This window comes from Salmo salar, chromosome 24 (assembly GCF_965601325.2).
Source record: "Salmo salar chromosome 24, fSalSal1, whole genome shotgun sequence".
Taxonomy (NCBI): Eukaryota; Metazoa; Chordata; class Actinopteri; order Salmoniformes; family Salmonidae; genus Salmo; species Salmo salar.
In genome coordinates, this window is record NC_138314.1 from 30,906,353 (window position 1) to 30,928,981 (window position 22,629).

At 44.9% G+C, this 22,629-nt stretch overlaps 1 protein-coding gene across 7 annotated transcripts in view; it reads right to left on the reverse strand.

Annotated features, from left to right (window-relative positions):
* The window catches only part of LOC106585702 (transient receptor potential cation channel subfamily M member 6), a 55,060-nt gene that overhangs the window by 20,383 nt on the left and 12,048 nt on the right, over positions 1-22,629 (reverse strand). For 4 of the 7 annotated variants that reach the window (XR_006761839.2, XM_082968629.1, XM_045707138.2 and 1 more), the window contains exons 9-20: positions 21,193-21,316; positions 20,949-21,021; positions 20,639-20,739; positions 17,066-17,200; positions 16,719-16,772; positions 16,468-16,608; positions 15,928-16,062; positions 15,437-15,708; positions 11,598-11,826; positions 9,917-10,066; positions 9,510-9,665; positions 9,216-9,344 (exon numbers count right to left, since the gene is read on the reverse strand). Coding sequence is in view for 5 of the 7 variants with exons in the window: in XM_082968629.1 (XP_082824755.1) it covers positions 9,216-9,344; positions 9,510-9,665; positions 9,917-10,066; positions 11,598-11,826; positions 15,437-15,708; positions 15,928-16,062; positions 16,468-16,608; positions 16,719-16,772; positions 17,066-17,200; positions 20,639-20,739; positions 20,949-21,021; positions 21,193-21,316 (1,699 nt within the window). In the remaining 2 variants the exon portion in view is untranslated. Of the gene's footprint in view, positions 1-9,215; positions 9,345-9,509; positions 9,666-9,916; positions 10,067-11,597; positions 11,827-15,436; positions 15,709-15,927; positions 16,063-16,467; positions 16,609-16,718; positions 16,773-17,065; positions 17,201-20,638; positions 20,740-20,948; positions 21,022-21,192; positions 21,317-22,629 lie in introns of those variants that run through there. The other 3 variants (XM_082968630.1, XR_006761841.2, XM_045707142.2) reach the window with 3 other exon arrangements.

The window sequence follows — 22,629 nt, forward strand, 5'->3', positions numbered from 1 at the left end:
ATTATTTGAGTCACAAGTAATTCTCAAGTCACAAGGTCCAAGTTTCAAGTTGAGTCCCAAGTAGAATGGGTCAAGTCTCGAGTCAAGTTCAAGTCCTGCATTCTAAGGGACAGATCAACATTTACTGGTCTGGGGTGGGGGGCTGGTCCAACTCAAGGTGTCAGAAAAGAAAATGCACCTACCTCCCCAACTTTAAAAATACTTTCACATGATCCTCCCGTTGCACTGTAAAATAAATTGAACACCGTCCCTCTCATAGAATTAACTCAAAATAATGTTTAAGTAAAAATTCCCTGTTTTAGGTCAGTTAGGATCACCACTTTATTTTAAGAATGTGAAATGTCAGAATAATAGTAGAGAGAATGATTTATTTCAGCTTTTATTTCTATTATCACATTCCCACTGGGTCAGAAGTTTACATACACTCAATTAGTGTTTGGTAGCATTGCCTTTACATTGTTTAACGTGGGTCAAACGTTTCGGGTAGCCTTCCACAAGCTTCCCACAATAAGTTGGATGAATTTTGGCCCATTCCTCCTGACCAAGCTGGTGTAACTGAGTAAGGTTTGTAGGCCTCCTTGCTCGCACACGCTTTTTCAGTTCTGCCCACACATTTTTGATAGGATTGAGGTCAGGGCTTTGTGATGGCCACTCCGATACCTTGACTTTGTTGTTCTTAAGCCATTTTGCCACAACTTTAGAAGTATGCTTGGGGTCATTGTCCATTTGGAAGGCCAATTTGTGTGTCAGGGATTTCTTCGTCGTCAGACGATATAGCGAAATCATCGTCGGAAAAAGAGGACCAATATGCAGCAGAGTTGAGATAGTTCATTTTGAACATTTAATGAACTCAAAAATGAACATACAAAAATAATAAAAACGAACTCACGATTACTAGACAGTCCTGTTAGGCTCACACACGCTAAACAAGAAACAATCTCCCACAAATACACAGACAAACACACCCAACTAATATAGGACTTCCAATCAAAGGCAACACCACACAGCTGCCTTCAATTGGAAGTCCACCCCAATTAACCAAACATAGACATACAACCAGCTAGATCAACATAGAAATACGTAAACAAGGAACAGTGCCCAAAAACCCCGGAATACTTAAATCAAATGCCCTTTCTACAAAAACACCACCCCGAACCACATAAAACGAATACCCTCTGCCACGTCCTGACCAAACTACAATAACAATTAATCCTTATACTGGCCAGGACGTGACAGTACCCCCCCCTAAAGGTGCTAACCCCGGAAGCACCTCAAAAATAACAAAAACCCCAAACAACAACAAAAAATCCCCCTAACTAAAGGGAGGGAAGGGAGGGTGGCTGCCGTCAACGACGGCACAGTGCTACACCCCCCCTCCCCAACCCACCTATATCTGGAGGTGGCTCTGGTTCTGGCCGTTCCGGGCAGACGACCCACCCCGGTAGCTCCGGGTAGACGGGCCACTCTGGCTGGGACGGAGGACAGTCGGGCCACTCTGGCAGACCCGGAAGACAGTCGGGCCACTCTGGCATCGCCGGGCAGTCTGGCCACTCTGGCATCGCCGGGCAGTCTGGCCACTCTGGCATCGCTGGGCAGTCTGGCCACTCTGGCATCGCCGGGCAGTCTGGCATCGCCGGGCAGTCTGGCCGCTCTGGCATCGCCGGGCAGTCTGGCCGCTCTGGCATCTCCGGGCAGTCTGGCCGCTCTGGCATCTCCGGGCAGTCTGGCCGCTCTGGCATCTCCGGGCAGTCTGGCCGCTCTGGCATCTCCGGGCAGTCTGGCCGCTCTGGCATGTCCGGGCAGTCTGGCCACTCTGGCATCTCCGGGCAGTCTGGCCACTCTGGCATCTCCGGGCAGTCTGGCCACTCTGGCATCTCCGGGCAGTCTGGCCACTCTGGCAGCTCCTGACTAGTGGGTGGCTCTGGCGACTCTTCACTGACGGGCGGCTCTGGCGATTCCTCACTGATGGGCGGCTCTGGCGACTCTTGACTGACGGGCAGTTCTGGCGACTCTTGACTGACGGGCAGTTCTGGCGACTCTTGACTGACGGGCAGTTCTGGCGACTCTTGACTGACGGGCAGTTCTGGCGACTCTTGACTGACGGGCAGTTCTGGCGACTCTTGACTGACGGGCAGCTCTAGCGACGTCGGACTGGGATGACGCACTTGAAGCCTGGTGCGTGGCGCTGGTACTGGACGTACCAGACTGGGAACACGCACCTCCAGGCTAGTGCGGGGAGCGGGAACAGGACGAGTCGGACTGGGCTGACGCACTTCCGGGTCCGCACGAGAGACAGGAGCTGGAAACCCAGGGCTATGGAGGCGCACAGGCGGTCTTGATCTTACCTCCTGCACAACCCGTCCTGGCTGGATGGAACTAGTAGCCCTGTACGAGCGGGGTGCTTGTACAGGGCGGACTGGGCTGTGCAGGGGCCTGATGGTAGCCATGCGTAGAGCGGGAGTTGGGTAGCCTGGTCCTCGGAGGCGTACCGGCGACCAGATGCGCTGCGCAGGCATCCTCCTACCAGGCTGGATGCCCGCTCTAGCACGGCACCTGCGAGGGGCTGGAATAACGCGCACCGGACTGTGCGTGCGTATGGGTGAGATAGTGCGCTCCTCAGCGAAACATGGCGCTCTCCACCTCATACGCTCCTCCATATAACCACGGGTAGCTGGCTTCCGGCTCTTCCTAGGCCTAGCCAAACTACCTGTGTGCCCCCCCAAAAACAATTATTGGGGGTGCCTCTCGTGCTTCAACGCCAGTCGTGATCCTCGGAAACGTTCCCGGTCCTTACCAGCCATTCTCCATGGGCCCTCTCCGGCCATAACTTACTCCCATGTCCATTTCTCCCTTTTGTCCAATTCAAAATCCCACTGCTCCTTCCTCTGCTGCTTGGGCCTGGTTTGGTGGGAGATTCTGTCAGGGATTTCTTCGTCGTCAGACGATATAGCGAAATCATCGTCGGAAAAAGAGGACCAATATGCAGCAGAGTTGAGATAGTTCATTTTGAACATTTAATAAACTCAAAAATGAACATACAAAACAACAAAACAAACTCACGATTACTAGACAGTCCTGTTAGGCTCACACACACTAAACAAGAAACAATCTCCCACAAATACACAGACAAACACACCCAACTAATATAGGACTTCCAATCAAAGGCAACACCACACAGCTGCCTTCAATTGGAAGTCCACCCCAATTAACCAAACATAGACATACAACCAGCTAGATCAACATAGAAATACGTAAACAAGGAACAGTGCCCAAAAACCCAGGAATACTTAAATCAAATGCCCTTTTAGAAAAAACACCACCCCGAACCACATAAACCAAATACCCTCTGCCACGTCCTGACCAAACTACAATAACAATTAATCCTTATACTGGCCAGGACGTGACATTGTGACCAAGCTTTAACTTCCTGACTGATGTCTTGAGATGTTGCTTCAATATATCCACATAATATTCCCACCTCATGATGCCATCTATTTTGTGGAGTGAACCAGTCCCTCCTGCTGCAAAGCACCTCCACAACATGATGCTGCCACCCCCGTGCTTCACGGATGGGGTGATGTTCTTCGGCCTGCAAGCCTCCCCCCTTTTCCTCCAAACATAACAATGGTCACCCCAATGGTGGAACAAGTTCCCTCACAACGCCAGGACAGCGGAGTCAATCACCACCTTCCAGAGACACCTGAAACCCCACCTCTTTAAGGAATACCTAGGATAGGATAAAGTAATCCTTCTAACCCCCCCCCCTTAAAAGATTTAGATGCACTATTGTAAAGTGGTTGTTCCACTGGATATCATAAGGTGAATCCACCAATTTGTAAGTCGCTCTGGATAAGAGCGTCTGCTAAATGACTTAAATGTAAATGTAATGTCATTATGGCGAAAGAGTTCTATTTTTGTTTCTTCAGACCAGAGGACATTTTTCCAAATAGTAAGATCTTTGTCCCCATGTGCAGTTGCAAAGCGTAGTCTGGCTTTTTTTATGGCTGTTTTGGAGCAGTGGCTTCTTCCTTGCTGAGCGGCCCTTCAGGTTATGTTGATATAGGACTCGTTTTACTGTGGATATAGATACTTTTGTACCTGTTTCCTCCAGCATCTTCACAAGGTCCTTTGCTGTTGCTCTGGGATTGATTTGCACTTTTTGCACCAAAATACGTTCATCTCTAGGAGACAGAACGCGTCTCCTTCCTGAGCGGTATGACGGCTGCGTGGTCCCATGGTGTTTATACTTGCGTACTATTGTTTATACAGATGAACGTGGTACCTTCAGGCATTTGGAAATTGCTCCCAAGGATGAACCAGACTTGTGGAGGTCTACAATTCTTTTTCTGAGGTCTTGGCTGATTTCTTTTGATTTTCCCATGATGTCAAGCAAAGAGGCACTGAGTTTGAAGGTAGGCCTTGAAATACATCCACAGGTACACCTCCATTTGACTCAACTGATGTCAATTAGCCGATCAGAAGCTTCTACAGCCATGACATCATTTTCTGGAATTTTCCAAGCTGTTTAAAAGGCACAGTCAACTTAGTGTGTGTAAACTTCTGACACACTGGAATTGTGATACAGTGAATTATAAGTGAAATAATCTGTCGGTAAACAATTGGCAAAATGACTTGTGTCATGCACAAAGTAGATGTCCTAACCGACTTGCCAAAACTATAGTTTGTTAACAAGACATTTGTGGAGTGGTTGAAAAACGAGTTTTAATGACTCCAACCTAAGTGTATGGAAACTTCCGACTTCAACTGTGTATATATATATATATATATATATATATATATATATATATATATATATATATATATATATATATAAATAAATAAAGGAAGAGAAGCTTAGGCCTATCCCCAGAAAGATAGAGATATGCTGGCGGCATGCTATGACAACAACATGCATTTCTTTATGTCAGATGGTTACTGCGTCTGCTATACAGATATAGACTTACGGAAGGAGGTTAATTCTCAATCGGAATATTTTGTATAAAGATAAGCATTATATTGTTAGATTATAGGAATAACTCTGGTAGGACTGAAACCTTCTTTCTCACCTCAAATTCAACTGTCGGAGTCAGTTGGAGCGCTGGTGCGCACTGCCTTCATAGGCTTGCAGTAGCTAAAGCATAATAATAGCCACACCACACCAAACCTTCACAAAAAGTAAGTCAAGCCATTGTTTATTGTGAATATAGGAACAGGCTATATATATATAGCCTGTTCCTATATTCACTATATATATATATATATATATATATATATATACTGCTCAAAAAAATAAAGGGAACACTTAAACAACACAATGTTACTCCAAGTCAATCACACTTCTGTGAAATCAAACTGTCCACTTAGGAAGCAACACTGATTGACAATAAATTTCACATGCTGTTGTGCAAATGGAATAGACAACAGGTGGAAATTATAGGCAATTAGCAAGACACCCCCAATAAAGGAGTGGTTCTGCAGGTGGGGACCACAGACCACTTCTCAGTTCCTATGCTTCCTGGCTGATGTTTTGGTCACTTTTGAATGCTGGCGGTGCTTTCACTCTAGTGGTAGCATGAGACGGAGTCTACAACCCACACAAGTGGCTCAGGTAGTGCAGCTCATCCAGGATGGCACATCAATGCGAGCTGTGGCAAGAAGGTTTGCTGTGTCTGTCAGCGTAGTGTCCAGAGCATGGAGGCACTACCAGGAGACAGGCCAGTACATCAGGAGACGTGGAGGAGGCCGTAGGAGGGCAACAACCCAGCAGCAGGACCGCTACCTCCGCCTTTGTGCAAGGAGGAGCAGGAGGAGCACAGCCAGAGCCCTGCAAAATGACCTCCAGCAGGCCACAAATGTGCATGTGTCTGCTCAAACGGTCAGAAACAGACTCCATGAGGGTGGTATGAGGGCCCGACGTCCACAGGTGGGGGTTGTGCTTACAGCCCAACACCGTGCAGGACGTTTGGCATTTGCCAGAGAACACCAAGATTGGCAAATTCGCCACTGGCGCCCTGTGCTCTTCACAGATGAAAGCAGGTTCACACTGAGCACGTGATAGACGTGACAGAGTCTGGAGATGCCGTGGAGAACGTTCTGCTGCCTGCAACATCCTCCAGGATGACCGGTTTGGCGGTGGGTCAGTCATGGTGTGGGGTGGCATTTCTTTGGGGGGCCGCACAGCCCTCCATGTGCTCGCCAGAGGTAGCCTGACTGCCATTAGGTACCGAGATGAGATCCTCAGACCCCTTGTGAGACCATATGCTGGTGCGGTTGGCCCTGGGTTCCTCCTAATGCAAGACAATGCTAGACCTCATGTGGCTGGAGTGTGTCAGCAGTTCCTGCAAGAGGAAGGCATTGATGCTATGGACTGGCCCGCCCGTTCCCCAGACCTGAATCCAATTGAGCACATCTGGGACATCATGTCTCGCTCCATCCACCAACGCCACGTTGCACCACAGACTGTCCAGGAGTTGGCGGATGCTTTAGTCCAGGTCTGGGAGGAGATCCCTCAGGAGACCATCTGCCACCTCATCAGGAGCATGCCCAGGCGTTGTAGGGAGGTCATACAGGCACGTGGAGGCCACAGACACTACTGAGCCTCATTTTGACTTGTTTTAAGGACATTACATCAAAGTTGGATCAGCCTGTAGTGTGGTTTTCCACTTTAATTTTGAGTGTGGCTCCAAATCCAGACCTCCATGGGTTGATAAATTGGATTTCCATTGATTATTTTTGTGTGATTTTGTTGTCAGCACATTCAACTATGTAAAGAAAAAAGTATTTAATAAGATTATTTCATTCATTCAGATCTAGGATGTGTTATTTTAGTGTTCCCTATATTTTTTTGAGCAGTATATATATAAAACGCAAATCAATTTATAAAATTTTTGACATGTTTTTCTGGATTTTTTTGTTGTTACTCTGTCTCTCACTGTTCAAATAAACCTACCATTAAAATTATAGACTTATCATTTCTTTGTCAGTGGGCAAACGTACAAAATCAGCAGGGGATCAAATACTTTTTTCCCTCACTGTATATATACACACACAGTACCAGTGAAAAAGTTTGGACACACCTACTCATTCCGGGGTTATTCTTTATTTTTACTACTTTCTTAATGACCAGCAAAGCACCCCCACACCATCACACCTCCTCCTCCATGCATCACGGTAGGAACATGCGGAGATCATCCGTTCACCAACCAAAAATCTTAAATTTGGACTCATCAGACCAAAGGACAGATTTCTACCGGTCTAATGTCCATTGCTCGTGTTTCTTGGCCAAAGCAAGTCACTTCTTCTTATTGGTGTCCTTTAGTAGTGGTTTCTTTGCAGCAATTCGACCATGAATGCCTGATTCACACAGTCTCCTCTGAACAGTTGATGTTGAGATGTCTGTTACTTGAACTCTGTGAAGCATTTATTGGGCCTGCTATCTGAGGTGCAGTTAACTCTAATGAACTTATCCTCTGCAGCAGAGGTAACTCTGGGTCTTCATTTCCTGTGGCGGTCCTCATGAGGGCTAGTTTCATCATAGTGCTTAATGGTTTTTGTGACTGCACATTTGTGTGACTGAAACTTTCAAAGTTCTTGACATTTTCCGGATTGACTGACCTTCATGTCTTAAAGTAATGATGCACTGTCATTTCTTTTTTCTTATTTGAGCTGTTCTTGACATAATATGGACTTGGTCTTTTACTAAATAGGGCTCTCTTCTGCATACCACCCCTACCTTGTCACAACACAACTGATTGGCTCAAACACATTAAGAATGAAAGAAATTCCACAAATGTACTTTTAACAAGGCACACCTGTTAATTGAAATGCATTCCAGGTGACTACCTCATGAAGCTGTTTGAGAGAATGCCAATAGTGTGCAAAGCTGCCATCATGGGTAGAAGAATTTGTTGAACACTTTTTTGGTTACTACATGATTCCATATGTGTTATTTCATCGTTTTGATGTCTTCACTATTTTTCTACAATGTAGAAAACAGTAAAAATAAAGAAAAACCCTTGAATGAGTAGGTGTGTCCAAACTTTTGACTGGTACTGTATATACACACAGTGGCAAGAAAAAGTATGTGAACCCTTTGTAATTTTCCTGGATTTCTGCATAAATTGGTCATCAAATTTGATCTGATCTTTATCTAAGTCACAACAATAGACAAACATAGTGTGCTTAGACTAATAATGCTGCCTATGACCACAAGAACACCATCCCCAACGTCAAACATGGAGGTGGAAACATTATGCTTTGGGGGTGTTTTTCTGCTAAGGGGACAGGACAACTTCACCGCATCAAAGGAACGATGGACAGGGCCATGTACCGTCAAATCTTGGGTGAGAACCTCCTTCCCTCAGCCAGGGCATTGAAAATGGGTCGTGGATTCCAACATGACAATGACCCAAAACACACGGCCAAGGCTACAAAGGAGTGGCTCAAGAAGAAGCACATTAAGGTCCTGGAGTGGCCTAGCAAGTCTCCAGACCTTAATCCCATAGAAAATCTGTGGAGGGAGCTGAAGGTTCGAGTTGCCAAACGTCAGCCTCGAAACCGTAATGACTTGGAGAAGATCTGCAAAGAGGAGTGCGACAAAATCCCTCCTGAGATGTGTGCAAACCTGGTGGCCAACTACAACAAATGTCTGACCTCTGTGATTGCCAACAAGGGTTTTGCCACCAAGTACAAAGTCATGTTTTGCAGAGGGGTCAAATACTTATTTCCCTCATTAAAATGCAAATCAATTTATAACATTTTTGACATGGTTTTTCTGGATTTTTTGGTTGTTATTCTGTCTCTCACTGTTCAAATAAACCTACCATTAAAATTATAGACTGATCATTTCTTTGTCAGTGGGCAAACATACAAAATCAGCAAGGGATCAAATACTTTTTTCCCTCACTGTACACACATATATATATATATATATATATATATATACACACACACACACATTTAAAAAAAAAGGACATGTCCAAAATGAAGGACTCAACCCAAAACCAAAAGCCACATGGCCACCAGCTCTGCAAGCTTGCACACTAATGATCTCTCGATTCTTCCACCCGTGGGGTTAATAAGGCTTGGCATAACACCTGCCCCTGACCCGGTTGGTGCTGCCACCTGGGAATGGAGCGTGGAATTGTATCCTGGTAGTGTGTTGCCTAACTGTGTGCTAACAATTAAACTACCCTCCATATCATAACAACACTCACCTCTCTTGTTTTCTCCACAGCAGTGGATATAATATAGGCAATGACCAGCCACTCCTGAGTGCTGGGCCGGTCCTCCATCTTTACCAGAACAGTGTAGGAGAACAGCATGAGAAAGGCCAAGTAGGACATCTAGACCACACACAGTGAAACAGCATCAGACACATGGACCAGAGTGAGAACAATGAAGAAGGGATCAAGTCTAATCCCAATCAATCGTTTCAGACTGAGAAATATTTTCAACAAAGAAGGTCCCTCTTTATAGAAGAGTATTATGAGTGCATGCTGCTAGCTCACCGTGTGGAACCAGAACTTGACGACAGGAGCTGTGTAGAAATCGTACAGCCTCCTGGTCCAGAAGTAACACTGGGTGGTAACAGGTGTGATTGTGTCAGCTTCGGGGACTGGGCGAGTCTCCCACCACGCTGATCCCTTCTCCGCATCCTGGCCATCCTTCAGTGAACCAAAACATCAGGGTCATGTTCATTAGAGCACCCAACAGAAAACGCTTTGCAACGGAAATCAATAATGAGCAAAGTCCCTCACTGTTTCAGTCCATTTTCTACAATTTGGTTCCTAATAAATACGACCCTGGTATCAACATTAGCATCAAACTGACATTAGAACGCCATGACAGACAGGAACTGGAAGGACTGACATTCAGGGAGACTGGTGTATGGTGTACATTTTGGAACCTTAACTACCGTATGCCCCCCCTCCTGGGCTGCCTCTGGTCTTCCCGTGTCCCAACCAAACTGCAAAGCCTCCTGGGACTGTGGCACATGGGACATCTCTGCCTGGCTCTTAAACTCCAATAGCAGGATGGCAGGGGGCATGAGGATGCTCAGGATAATCTAACACACACCCAGGGAATAAGATTCAGACACATAAACACAAGTCTAATCTCAGGGGTAACTGCTGGAACAGCATAACATCGACTGACATTAATATACTAAAAATACACTTCAACTACTGGTTATTTATGCTGTCAATCAATCTTAGCATGGAAATAACACTCAGGTGCACTGGCTCTGCTTTTCAGAATCTTTAAACACTCAAACTGGTGGGACTTCGGCCCGATACAGCCCATGATTTAATGCGATCCGCGGTTGTCTTAGTAAGTCGTCTTATTAAGTTGTCTTAGAAGTAAGTTGTCTTAGAAGTAAGTTGTCTTAGAAGTAAGTTGTCTTAGAAGTAAGTCGCCTTAGTAAGTTGTCTTAGTAAGTTGCCTTAGTAAGTCGCCTTAGTAAGACGTCTTAGTAAGTCGTCTTAGTAAGTCGTCTTGGTAAGTTGTCTTGGTAACTTGTCCTAGAAGAAAGTTGTCTTAGAAGTAAGTCGCCTTAGTAAGTTGTCTTAGTAAGTCGCCTTAGTAAGTTGTCTTAGTATGTCGCCTTAGTAAGTCGCCTCAGTAAGTCGTCTTAGTAAGTCGTCTTGGTAACTTGTCTTGGTAACTTGTCTTAGAAGAAAGTTGTCTTAGTAGATCGCCTTAGCATGTTGTCTTGGTAAGTTGTCTTAGAAGTAAGTTGTCTTAGTAAGTTGTTTTAGTAAGTTGTCTTGGTAAGTTGTCTTGGTAAGTTGTCTTAGAAGTAAGTTGTCTTAGAAGTAAGTTGTCTTAGAAGTAAGTTGTCTTAGTAAGTTGTCTTAGAAGTTGCCTTAGTAAGTCGCCTCAGTAAGTTGTCTTAGTAAGTCGCCTCAGTAAGTTGTCTTAGTAAGTCGCCTCAGTAAGTCGTCTTAGTAAGTCGCCTCAGTAAGTCGTCTTAGTAAGTCGCCTCAGTAAGTCGTCTTAGTAAGTCGTCTTGGTAAGTTGTCTTGGTAACTTGTCCTAGAAGAAAGTTGTCTTAGAAGTTGTCTTAGTAAGTCGCCTTAGTAAGTTGTCTTAGTAAGTTGCCTTAGTAAGTCGCCTTAGTAAGTTGTCTCAGTAAGTCGTCTTAGTAAGTCGTCTTGGCAAGTTGTCTTGGTAACTTGTCTTAGAAGAAAGTTGTCTTAGTAAGTCGCCTTAGCATGTTGTCTTGGTAAGTTGTCTTAGAAGTAAGTTGTCGAAGTAAGTTGTCTTAGAAGTAAGTTGTCTTAGTAAGTTGTCTTAGTAAGTTGTCTTAGTAAGTTGTCTTGGTAAGTTGTCTTAGAAGTAAGTTGTCTTAGAAGTAAGTTGTCTTGGTATGTTGTCTTGGTAAGTTGTCTTAGAAGTAAGTTGTCTTAGAAGTTGTCTTAGTAAGTTGTCTTAGTAAGTCGTCTTAGTAAGTCGTCTTAGAAGTAAGTCGTCTTAGAAGTTAGTTGTCTTAGTAAGTGCGGCACACAGATTTCGACGGAAAGGCAATACAGAGTTGCTCCCCGGAACTCTGTGAAGAAAATTTTCCCCCTGAGGAAAAAGGACATTGAGAGCCTGACCTTGAACCAGGAGTTCTTCCTCATGTTGAGGCGGCCGGTCCACAGGTCGGTGAGCAGCATCTGGGTGCAGGAGTGGGAGACGAAGGGGCGGAGCCGGGAGGACACAGCCATCTGCAAGCAGGTGAAGTGGCTCCAGGCCTCCATCTCCGAAGTCAGCAGTTTCATGGCCATGTGCTCGTTCTGTCTGAAGGCACGGTCCAGCACGTCCACCGCCAGCTGACCAAAGTCCCTATAGCCATCCATGCCACAACACACAAACATTGAGAAACACCGACCGGAAAGCATAGGCTCAAAAACATAGTAATATACATACACAACCACAAAAGTTCACTCTACTGAAACAACATACACAAAATCTCAGAGGCACACAGAGAGTTTGGGACTATAAGGTTCTATCTGCCTAAAAAATATAAATATATACACAGTGGGGGAAAAAAGTATTTGATCCCCTGCTGATTTTGTACGTTTGCCCACTTACAAAGAAATTATCAGTCTATAATTTTAATAGTAGGTTTATTTGAACAGAATAACAACAAAAAAATCCTGAAAAACGCATGTCAAAAATGTTATAAAATGATTTGCATTTTAATGAGGGAAATAAGTATTTGACCCCTCTGCAAAACATGACTTAGTACTTGGTGGCAAAACCCTTGTTGGCAAACACAGAGGTCAGACATTTCTTGTAGTTGGCCACCAGGTTTGCACACATCTCAGGAGGGATTTTGTCCCACTCCTCTTTGCAGATCTTCTCCAAGTCATTAAGTTTTCTAGACTGACGTTTCGCAACTCGAACCTTCAGCTCCCTCCACAGATTTTCTATGGGATTAAGGTCTGGAGACTTGCTAGGCCACTCCAGGACCTTAATGTGCTTCTTCTTGAGCCACTCCTTTGTTGCCTTGGCCGTGTGTTTTGGGTCATTGTCATGCTGGAATACCCATCCACGACCCATTTTCAATGCCCTGGCTGAGGGAAGGAGGTTCTCACCCAAGATTTGACGGTACATGGCCCCGTCCTTCGTCCCTTTGATGCGGTGAAGTTGTCCTGTCCCCTTAGCAGAAAAACACCCCCAAAGCATAATGTTTCCACCTCCATGTTTGACGGTGGAGATGGTGTTCTTGGGGTCATAGGCAGCATTCCTCCTCCTCCAAACACGGCGAGTTGAGTTGAGGTCAAAGAGCTCCATTTTGGTCTCATCTGACCACAACACTTTCACCGGTTGTACTCTGAGTCATTCAGATGTTCATTGGCAAACTTCAGACGGGCATGTATATGTATTCTTGAGCAGGGGGACCTTGCGGGCACTGCAGGATTTCAGTCCTTCACGGCGTAGTGTGTTACCAATTGTTTTCTTGGGGACTATGGTCCCAGCTGCCTTGAGATCCTTGACAAGATCCTCCCGTGTAGTTCTGGGCTGATTCCTCACCATTCTCATGATCATTGCAACTCCACGAGGTGAGATCTTGCATGGAGCCAAAGGCCGAGGGATATTGACAGTTCTTTTGTGTTTCTCCCATTTGCGAATAATCGCACCAACTGTTGTCACCTTCTCACCAAGCTGCTTGGCAATGGTCTTGTAGCCCATTCCAGCCTTGTGTAGGTCTACAATCTTGTCCCTGACATCCTTGGAGAGCTCTTTGGTCTTGGCCATGGTGGAGAGATTGGAATCTGATTGATTGCTTCTGTGGACAGGTGTCTTTTTTACAGGTAACAAGCTGCGGTTAGGAGCACTCCCTTTAAGAGTGTGCTGCTAATCTCAGCTCGTTACCTGTATAAAAGACACCTGGGAGCCAGAAATCTTTCTGATTGAGAGGGGGTCAAATACTTATTTCCCTCATTAAAATGCAAATCAATTTATAACATTTCTGACATGGGTTTTTCTGGATATTTTTGTTGTTATTCTGTCTCTCACTGTTCAAATAAACCTACCATTAAAATTATAGACTGATCCTTTTTTTGTCAGTGGGCAAATGTACAAAATCAGCAGGGGATCAAAGACTTTTTTCCCCCACTGTGTACACTGCTCAAAAAAATAAAGGGAACACTTAAACAACACAATGTAACTCCAAGTCAATCACACATCTGTGAAATCAAACTGTCCACTTAGGAAGCAACACTGATTGACAATAAATTTCACATGCTGTTGTGCAAATGGAATAGACAACAGGTGGAAATTATAGGCAATTAGCAAGACACCCCCAATAAAGGAGTGGTTCTGCAGGTGGGGACCACAGACCACTTCTCAGTTCCTATGCGTCCTGGCTGATGTTTTGGTCACTTTTGAATGCTGGCGGTGCTTTCACACTAGTGGTAGGATGAGACGGAGTCTACAACCCACACAAGTGGCTCAGGTAGTGCAGCTCATCCAGGATGGCACATCAATGTGAGCTGTGGCAAGAAGGTTTGCTGTGTCTGTCAGCGTAGTGTCCAGAGCATGGAGGCGCTACCAGGAGACAGGCCAGTACATCAGGAGACGTGGAGGAGGCCGTAGGAGGGCAACAACCCAGCAGTAGGACCGCTACCTCCGCCTTTGTGCAAGGAGGAGCAGGAGAAGCACTGCCAGAGCCCTGCAAAATGACCTCCAGCAGGCCACAAATGTGCATGTGTCTGCTCAAACGGTCAGAAACAGACTCCATGAGGGTGGTATGAGGACCCGACGTCCACAGGTGGGGGTTGTGCTTACAGCCCAACACCGTGCAGGACATTTGGCATTTGCCAGAGAACACCAAGATTGGCAAATTCGCCACTGGCGCCCTGTGCTCTTCACAGATGAAAGCAGGTTCACACTGAGCACGTGACAGACGTGACAGAGTCTGGAGACGCCGTGGAGAACGTTCTGCTGCCTGCAACATCCTCCAGCATGACCAGTTTGGCGGTGGGTCAGTCATGGTGTGGGGTAGCATTTCTTTGGGGGGCCGCACAGCCCTCCATGTGCTCGCCAGAGGTAGCCTGACTGCCATTAGGTACCGAGATGAGATCCTCAGACCCCTTGTGAGACCATATGCTGGTGCGGTTGGCCCTGGGTTCCTCCTAATGCAAGACAATGCTAGACCTCATGTGGCTGGAGTGTGTCAGCAGTTCCTGCAAGAGGAAGGCATTGATGCTATAGACTGGCCCGCCCGTTCCCCAGACCTGAATCCAATTGAGCACATCTGGGACATCATGTCTCACTCCATCCACCAACGCCACGTTGCACCACAGACTGTCCAGGAGTTGGTGGATGCTTTAGTCCAGGTCTGGGAGGAGATCCCTCAGGAGACCATCTGCCACCTCATCAGGAGCATGCCCAGGCGTTGTAGGGAGGTCATACAGGCATGTGGAGGCCACACACACTACTGAGCTTCATTTTGACTTGTTTTAAGGACATTACATCAAAGTTGGATCAGCCTGTAGTGTGGTTTTCCACTTTAATTATGAGTGTGACTCCAAATCCAGACCTCCATGGGTTGATACATTGGATTTCCATTGATTCTTTTTGTGTGATTTTGTTGTCAGCACATTCAACTATGTAAAGAAAAAAGTATTTAATAAGATTATTTTTTTCATTCAGATCTAGAATGTGTTGTTTAAGTGTTCCCTTTATTTTGTTGAGCAGTATATGTATTGACATAGCCTTGTTCTGTTCAATGTTCTCTACCTATACAGTAGTCTAAATACTCCAATTCATGTTGTTAAGCTCAAAAATATACAAGATTAAAATCCCTGCCACCATTCAAATCAATGAGTCTTCAGAACATTAAAGCCAATTATGTCAGAATCTTTTTGTAGATAGAAGATTATAGTCCCAAGCTCTTGACACTACTACTACACAAAACATTTGATGTTTACAAGGAAACACTGACATAGAGTAGGTTTTGAGCTGCTCCGCCGTGGTGTCATCCATGTTGCTCTGCTGAAACTCGTAGGCCATGGCACGGTACAGTTTACACGCCACTGTAGCCCGGGCCATGGCCTCCTCCCCGTGCTGCCACAGGAACAGCGCCATCTGCTGCCGCCACTGCAGCACGGCCCACACAAACAGGTCATTGAAGTTGTAAACAAACAGTGGAGAGTCGCCCAGCTCGGAGCTCTGCTGCTGGGCCACCTTCAGGTCCCTAAGCGCCATGGATCTTTCCTGTAGAGATAGAGGAGAGAGAAGAGAGGCATCCAGCCAATTAGAACACTAATGTACAGGGGGTATTTGTAGCCACAAAATATACAGTACTAGCTATCAAAAGCCTGTGTGTTTTTGTCTGTGTTAGTGGAGACATGTGTCTTTAAAAGAGCTCTCATTTGTAAGACATGTTAGTTCTGTCACAGATTTGTTTTGGCTGGTCCCATATCTTTCACAGACCTTGCGTTTATAGGGCTGAGCAGTGCGGAAGAAGGGTGGCCTTGACGGACTGCTGTTAGGGCTTTGGTGCGGGTGGAGGGTGCAGTCTGCCCTCCTCTTTTTGTTAAGGGGTCCTGAACTATCCCGTCCAGTCTCCTGGAAATTATGGTCACTCAAATCAGTGCAGAGTACACAAAGGCGTATTTAACAAGGTAAAATGTCTAAACAAAAACAAGACAACAACAACTCAAAAGACAAAAACTGCTATATTAATGGTGACCATTTATACAGAAATGCTTGAGGGCCCAAAGGTGGTATCTTGGGTGTATACAGTGTATACAGAAATCTAACATGGACTGCGTTTCAGGCAACTTTGCAGTCGTTGTCCAGTTAGCATCCAACGTGCCATGTCATTGACTATGTAGTCAGGCTTCATATTGCTATATCATATAATGCGGTCAGCTGGTAGGCCTACAATATGTTAAACACCTACCCAGACGCTGTGAGATTTGGCAGGCAACTGCAAAATAGTCATCCTGAAACGTGACCATGGTCTCTTACCTTGCAATGGGCATATAGGAGGTTATAGTGGGCCCGGAAGTGTTTCCGTGTGTATGTGCTCCGATAGGCTCCTCCTATCAGATACTCAATTACCTGCCCCACATCTATGAGGGAGACTCTGTATCCTTTAGGTATATGGGTCTACACACAAACACACACATGCACACACACCTGAGTAATTGAAACTCAATATTTCCACATGCAAAATACTGTAGACATACACACACAAAATTGAGTTTCACAATATTCACCTGTTTCACATCTTCCACGAGAAGATGGAGAAAATTGTCTGTTGGTCCCTGCTGCTATAAAAAATAAAATAATGGCATGTCATGTCTTCATTATCCACAATCACAAACCATCAAATGCAAACCAGACTTCAGTGGCTAGTTATCTAGATTACAATACAACATTTGTTCCTATGGAATGAAGTGGTAGACCAGATGAAAAGTTATCCTTTCAACTTTTAGAAATTGTGGTATATGAGTTAGCTAATGGCCACTGTACTGTCAATAGAAAAACACAGAATTGCTTCTTCTTGTAACTCATAAATACAGAGCTGAAAAGAACAAGAGGGAGAAAGTGATCAAGTCATTACTGTGTTATAGAGTTCTTCCAGGCGTGACACGGTCAGGAAGCGGTTCATGGTCATACCGTTGTCGATCAGCAGTTTGACAAAGCCGACCCGGTCCATAACCAGAGCATCCAGCATGGCCTGCTCCAACGAGCCTACCTAGACAGACAACCACCACAAGCCCACCATAAAGCTTGACTGCCATACCATCAAATACATTTTAAAAAAGCACAGCAATTTCAGTACTCCCCCCCACCAAAAAAAAAATAATAATAAAAAAATAAGGACGCTCTACACACTACACAAATGGAGCGTAGTTTGCTTAGAGTTCTATGTAGTTCTACGTACTTTTGAAGTTTTGGAACCTACCATATACGACGCTTAAACGCCACATTTGTGTAGTGTGAAGCAGGCTTAAACAGCCTTACCCTGCCTGTCCCCTGGTCTGTCTTACATTTACATTTGAGTCATTTAGCAGACGATCCAGAGAGACTTACGGTTAATGCATTCACCTGACGGTGGCTAGCAGTGCCAACCACATCTCAAGTTAAATAAAGGTTTGTCACGACGTTGCCCTCTTTGGGTTTTCTATGCACCATCCCCCTACCTCTGTCTCCCACACCCAGGCTGCTATGGTCAGAATAGGTCGTAAATTCCTATGAGAAGATCCTGCCTCATGGCCCCAGTATAGATAGAGAGTGAGTTTTCATAGACCAAACAAAGGAATTCTTCTACCTCATAGAACTTGACAACCGAACAATATTCAGGTTCTGGAGAAGGTATAAAAGATCGGTGAAGAATCCAGCTACGAACTGGTCCGTTTGGTACAATTTTGTGAAACTCATGAGAGACAATACTACCATTGTGCTGTTTATGTAATAGCCTCAGTTATGAGACTTACATCTAAATGGTTGTATAAAATGAATGAATAAGGATGGAACTGTTTGTGAAATTGTGTAATGTGATTTTGGACTGTTTAACCTCTTACATCTAGACGTTCCGCTAGCGGAACACCTGCTCCAATATCCAATGATGGGCGTGGCGCGAAATACAAACTCCTCTAAAATCCGAAAACTTCAATTTTTCAAACATATGACTATTTTACAGCATTTTAAAGACAAGACTCTCGTTAATCTAACCACACTGTCCGATTTCAAACAGGCTTTACAGCGAAAGCAAAACATTAGATTATGTCAGCAGAGTACCCAGCCAGAAATAATCAGACACCCATTTTTCAAGCTAGCATATAATGTCACAAAAAACAAAACCACAGCTAAATGCAGCACTAACCTTTGATGATCTTCATCAGATGACAACCCTAGGAAATTATGTTATACAATGCATGCATGTTCTGTTCAATCAAGTTCATATTTATATCAAAAAACAGCTTTTTTACATTAGCATGTGACGTTCAGAACTAGCATACCCCCCGCAAACATCCGGTGAATTTACTAAATTACTCACGATAAACGTTCACAAAAAACATAACAATTATTTTAAGAATTATAGATACAGAACTCCTCTATGCACTCGATATGTCCGATTTTAAAATAGCTTTTCGGTGAAAGCACATTTTGCAATATTCTCAGTAGATAGCCCAGCCATCACGGCTAGCCATTTAGACACCGACCAAGTTTAGCCCTGACCAAACTCCGATTTACTATTACAAAAGTTTGATTACCTTTGTTGTCTTCGTCAGAATGCACTCCCAGGACTGCTACTTCAATAACAAATGTTGGTTTGGTCCAAAATAATCCATCGTTATATCCAAATAGCGGCGTTTTGTTCGTGCGTTCAAGACACTATCCAAAGTGTAAATAAGGGTCACGAGCATGGCGCAATTCGTGACAAAAGATTTCTAAATATTCCATTACCGTACTTCGAAGCATGTCAACCGCTGTTTAAAAGCAATTTTTATGCCATTTTTCTCGTAAAAAAAGCGATAATATTCCGACCGGGAATCTGCGTTTAGGTAAACAGACGAAAGAAAACATAGCATGGGGTCGACACGGGCACGCGCCTGAGTCTCACAGTACTGTAACCAGCCACTACCCAAACGCGCTACTTTTTTTCAACCAGAGCCTGCAAAGCCACGATTCAGCTTTTTGCCGCCTTCTGAGAGCCCATGGGAGCCGTAGGAAGTGTCACGTAACAGCAGAGATCCTCTGTAATGGATAGAGATAATCAAGAAGGGCAAGAAATTGTCACAGGCCACTTCCTGCATGGAATCTTCTCAGGTTTTGGCCTGCCAAATGATTTCTGTTATACTCACAGACACCATTCAAACAGTTTTAGAAACTTTGGAGTGTTTTCTATCCAAAGCTAATAATTATATGCATATTCTAGTTTCTGGGCAGGAGTAATAATCAGATTAAATCGGGTACGTTTTTTATCCAGCTGTGAAAATACTGCCCCCTAGCCATAACAGGTTAATGAAGGAAACTCCAATTCCCTTTGGAGTCTTAACTAAGTCCTTGGCACGCCCCCAGGGACACAGACAGGACCTGGCGTCATGAGACAGCCTTTTTCTATGTCCCGAATAAAACCCCCACCTTGGTTTTCTATCACCAGACCGAGCTTTCCTCAATTACGAGATGGCTAAAGGTTGGAGACCAGCATTCCTCTTTCTGAACTCTAACCATACCACGTGGTTAAACTCTTAGACTATCGATACCGACAGAATAAGAACAAGTCTTTGATATTAATTACTAGTCTGCAGCTAGGAATTCGGTACCATTGAACGCGAAGCCCGACAACCTCCGAAAACAGCTATTCTATAACGACATGAATGAATGTCACTTTGAACTATCCACTCTAACAAAGACAGAGAGAGAGGGCGGACAGACTCTCCAACAGAAACAAACTTTTCAACAGAGATCCCGACGACACACTGAGCGTAAATATATATATTGATTGCAGTTGTTCCCGAATGAGTGAGCGTTCATGTGCAAAGGATTAGCATTTCAATTGTTATAATTATCAACTCTGTAGTGCCTTCTCAGTTGACCCCCCTTTTGTCTAACAAGCCGCCATGCCGGTTTAGCCCACTAGGGAACATTCTCCTATCATTTCTTTGTAACGATATCTACTGTTTGTTATGCATTTCTGGGAATTACTTAGTTAGTAAATAAATGATTTTAAGACAATTGATGTATGGATGACTCATAGTGAAGACTGGGTTCGTGCAGATAACCAACAATTTACGACGTTTGGAATGAGACTGACGTGAGGTAAATAAGTCATTAATTCAAAGACTAATTGATCAGATATTAAAATATCTGAAAGTTATATTAGGAAAATTATAATTTTGTAATCTGAATATTTTCCTTGGTGCCCTGACTTCCTAGTTAATTACAGTTACATGATTAATCAGGTTAATCGCGTAATAATAATTACAGAGAGTTATTTGATAAATATGTCTTCAGTTTTAATGATGCCAAAGACACGACAGGTTAAATAAAAATAAATAAAAATGTCCTAGTAACATTTTTCTCAATAAAGCCGTTATCAGCAAAGTCAGTGCTAGCAAAAAAAATCATTTTTTTGTGCAAAAAAGGTAAGTACAACGGTAGGGTGTGAGTTGTTTAGTTTTTTTACCTGCCAGTGCTGGCCATACACCAGGATGTGTTTTTTAGCTATGTCTGCTCGGTCCCATGCCAGAGCTGTACTGAGCTGCTCCCCAGGAGACGTCTTGGTGCCTGTGAATCATCACAGCATCAGTGGGCCCAATCTTAACCAGACATCAGCCCTGCGTAACTTTTGTAGATCATGCATAGATCTATAGGTCATTTGTGTGAAAACTCTGATTTCAAGTTAGGATTCAGCCCAGAGAACACATAGAACAGACAAGGCAGGACTTGGTCCTTCCAGTGACTGACACAGGCATAAAGGCCAGGAGGAGCGGTACCTTTCAATGTGGCCGTCAAAATGGCACAGTCTGCCTCCTGTTGATCCTCAGATTCCGAGTCGAAGATTGTGATCTGTGTTTTATAAAGATAGAAATGGGCGAGGATGGGATGGTTTTCCCAGGTTAAAGCCAAGTCCTGGATTAAAAATCAATCTCAAATGAGAATCTCAATTGAGAGTGCATTTTAGTCAATGACTAGGCTTAATCTGTGCCCGGGAACCCGGTCCACAGTCACGTTACTCACAGACTGTCTGTAGTCCATACACTCCATCAGAAGGTTGTAGAGCTGGCTGGCGTCTGCTCTCTCCAGACCAAACATGCCCCCTATCCTCAGCAGGAAGTCCTCCTGGATGTCTGTGTCCAGCTGCCTGTAAACAGTACCAACACAGTAAACATATACTGGTACACCAGTAAAGTAAGACATAGGCTAACAACCTGGGTCCTTTTGGCTCAACCACATGCTAAGATCTGAGCTCTGGTTAGCAAGCTGCCTCATACACCTGCCTCCACTCTCATTTCTCAATTGGCATGTTTTGACCCCAAAATACGGCCTGTGTTATGCCTCTGGACACCTACAGTATACCGCATACACACTGACGACAGAGATAAATGAGCCCTGAGATTTTCCTCAGCCCATTAATCTGACCAGGGAAAACTTTGAGCCTCCTACTGGGTGAGGGCTCAGCAAACTTGATTTAAAACAGCAACATTTTCTCTACGCCCCAAGACAAAATGTGCAGAATTGCAAGAAATTAACTTTAAAACAAAAAAATACACTGCTCAAAAAAATAAAGGGAATACTTAAACAACACGATGTAACTCCAAGTCAATCACACTTCTGTGAAATCAAACTGTCCACTTAGGAAGCAACACTGATTGACAATAAATTTCACATGCTGTTGTGCAAATGGAATATACAACAGGTGGAAATTATAGGCAATTAGCAAGACACCCCCAATAAAGGAGTGGTTCTGCAGGTGGGGACCACAGACCACTTCTCAGTTCCTATGCTTCCTGGCTGATGTTTTGGTCACTTTTGAATGCTGGCGGTGCTTTCACTCTAGTGGTAGCATGAGACGGAGTCTACAACCCACACAAGTGGCTCAGGTAGTGCAGCTCATCCAGGATGGCACATCAATGCGAGCTGTGGCAAGAAGGTTTGCTGTGTCTGTCAGCGTAGTCCAGAGCATGGAGGCGCTACCAGGAGACAGGCCAGTACATCAGGAGACGTGGAGGAGGCCAACAACCCAGCAGCAGGACCGCTACCTCCGCCTTTGTGCAAGGAGGAGCAGGAGGAGCACTGCCACTGCCAGAGCCCTGCAAAATGACCTCCAGCAGGCCACAAATGCGCATGTGTCTGCTCAAACGGTCAGAAACAGACTCCATGAGGGTGGTATGAGGGCCCGACGTCCACAGGTGGGGGTTGTGCTTACAGCCCAACACCGTGCAGGACGTTTGGCATTTGCCAGAGAACACCAAGATTGGCAAATTCGCCACTGGCGCCCTGTGCTCTTCACAGATGAAAGCAAGTTCACACTGAGCACATGTGACAGACGTGACAGAGTCTGGAGACGCCATGGAGAACGTTCTGCTGCCTGCAACATCCTCCAGCATGACCGGTTTGGCGGTGGGTCAGTCATGGTGTGGGGTGGCATTTCTTTGGGGGGCCGCACAGCCCTCC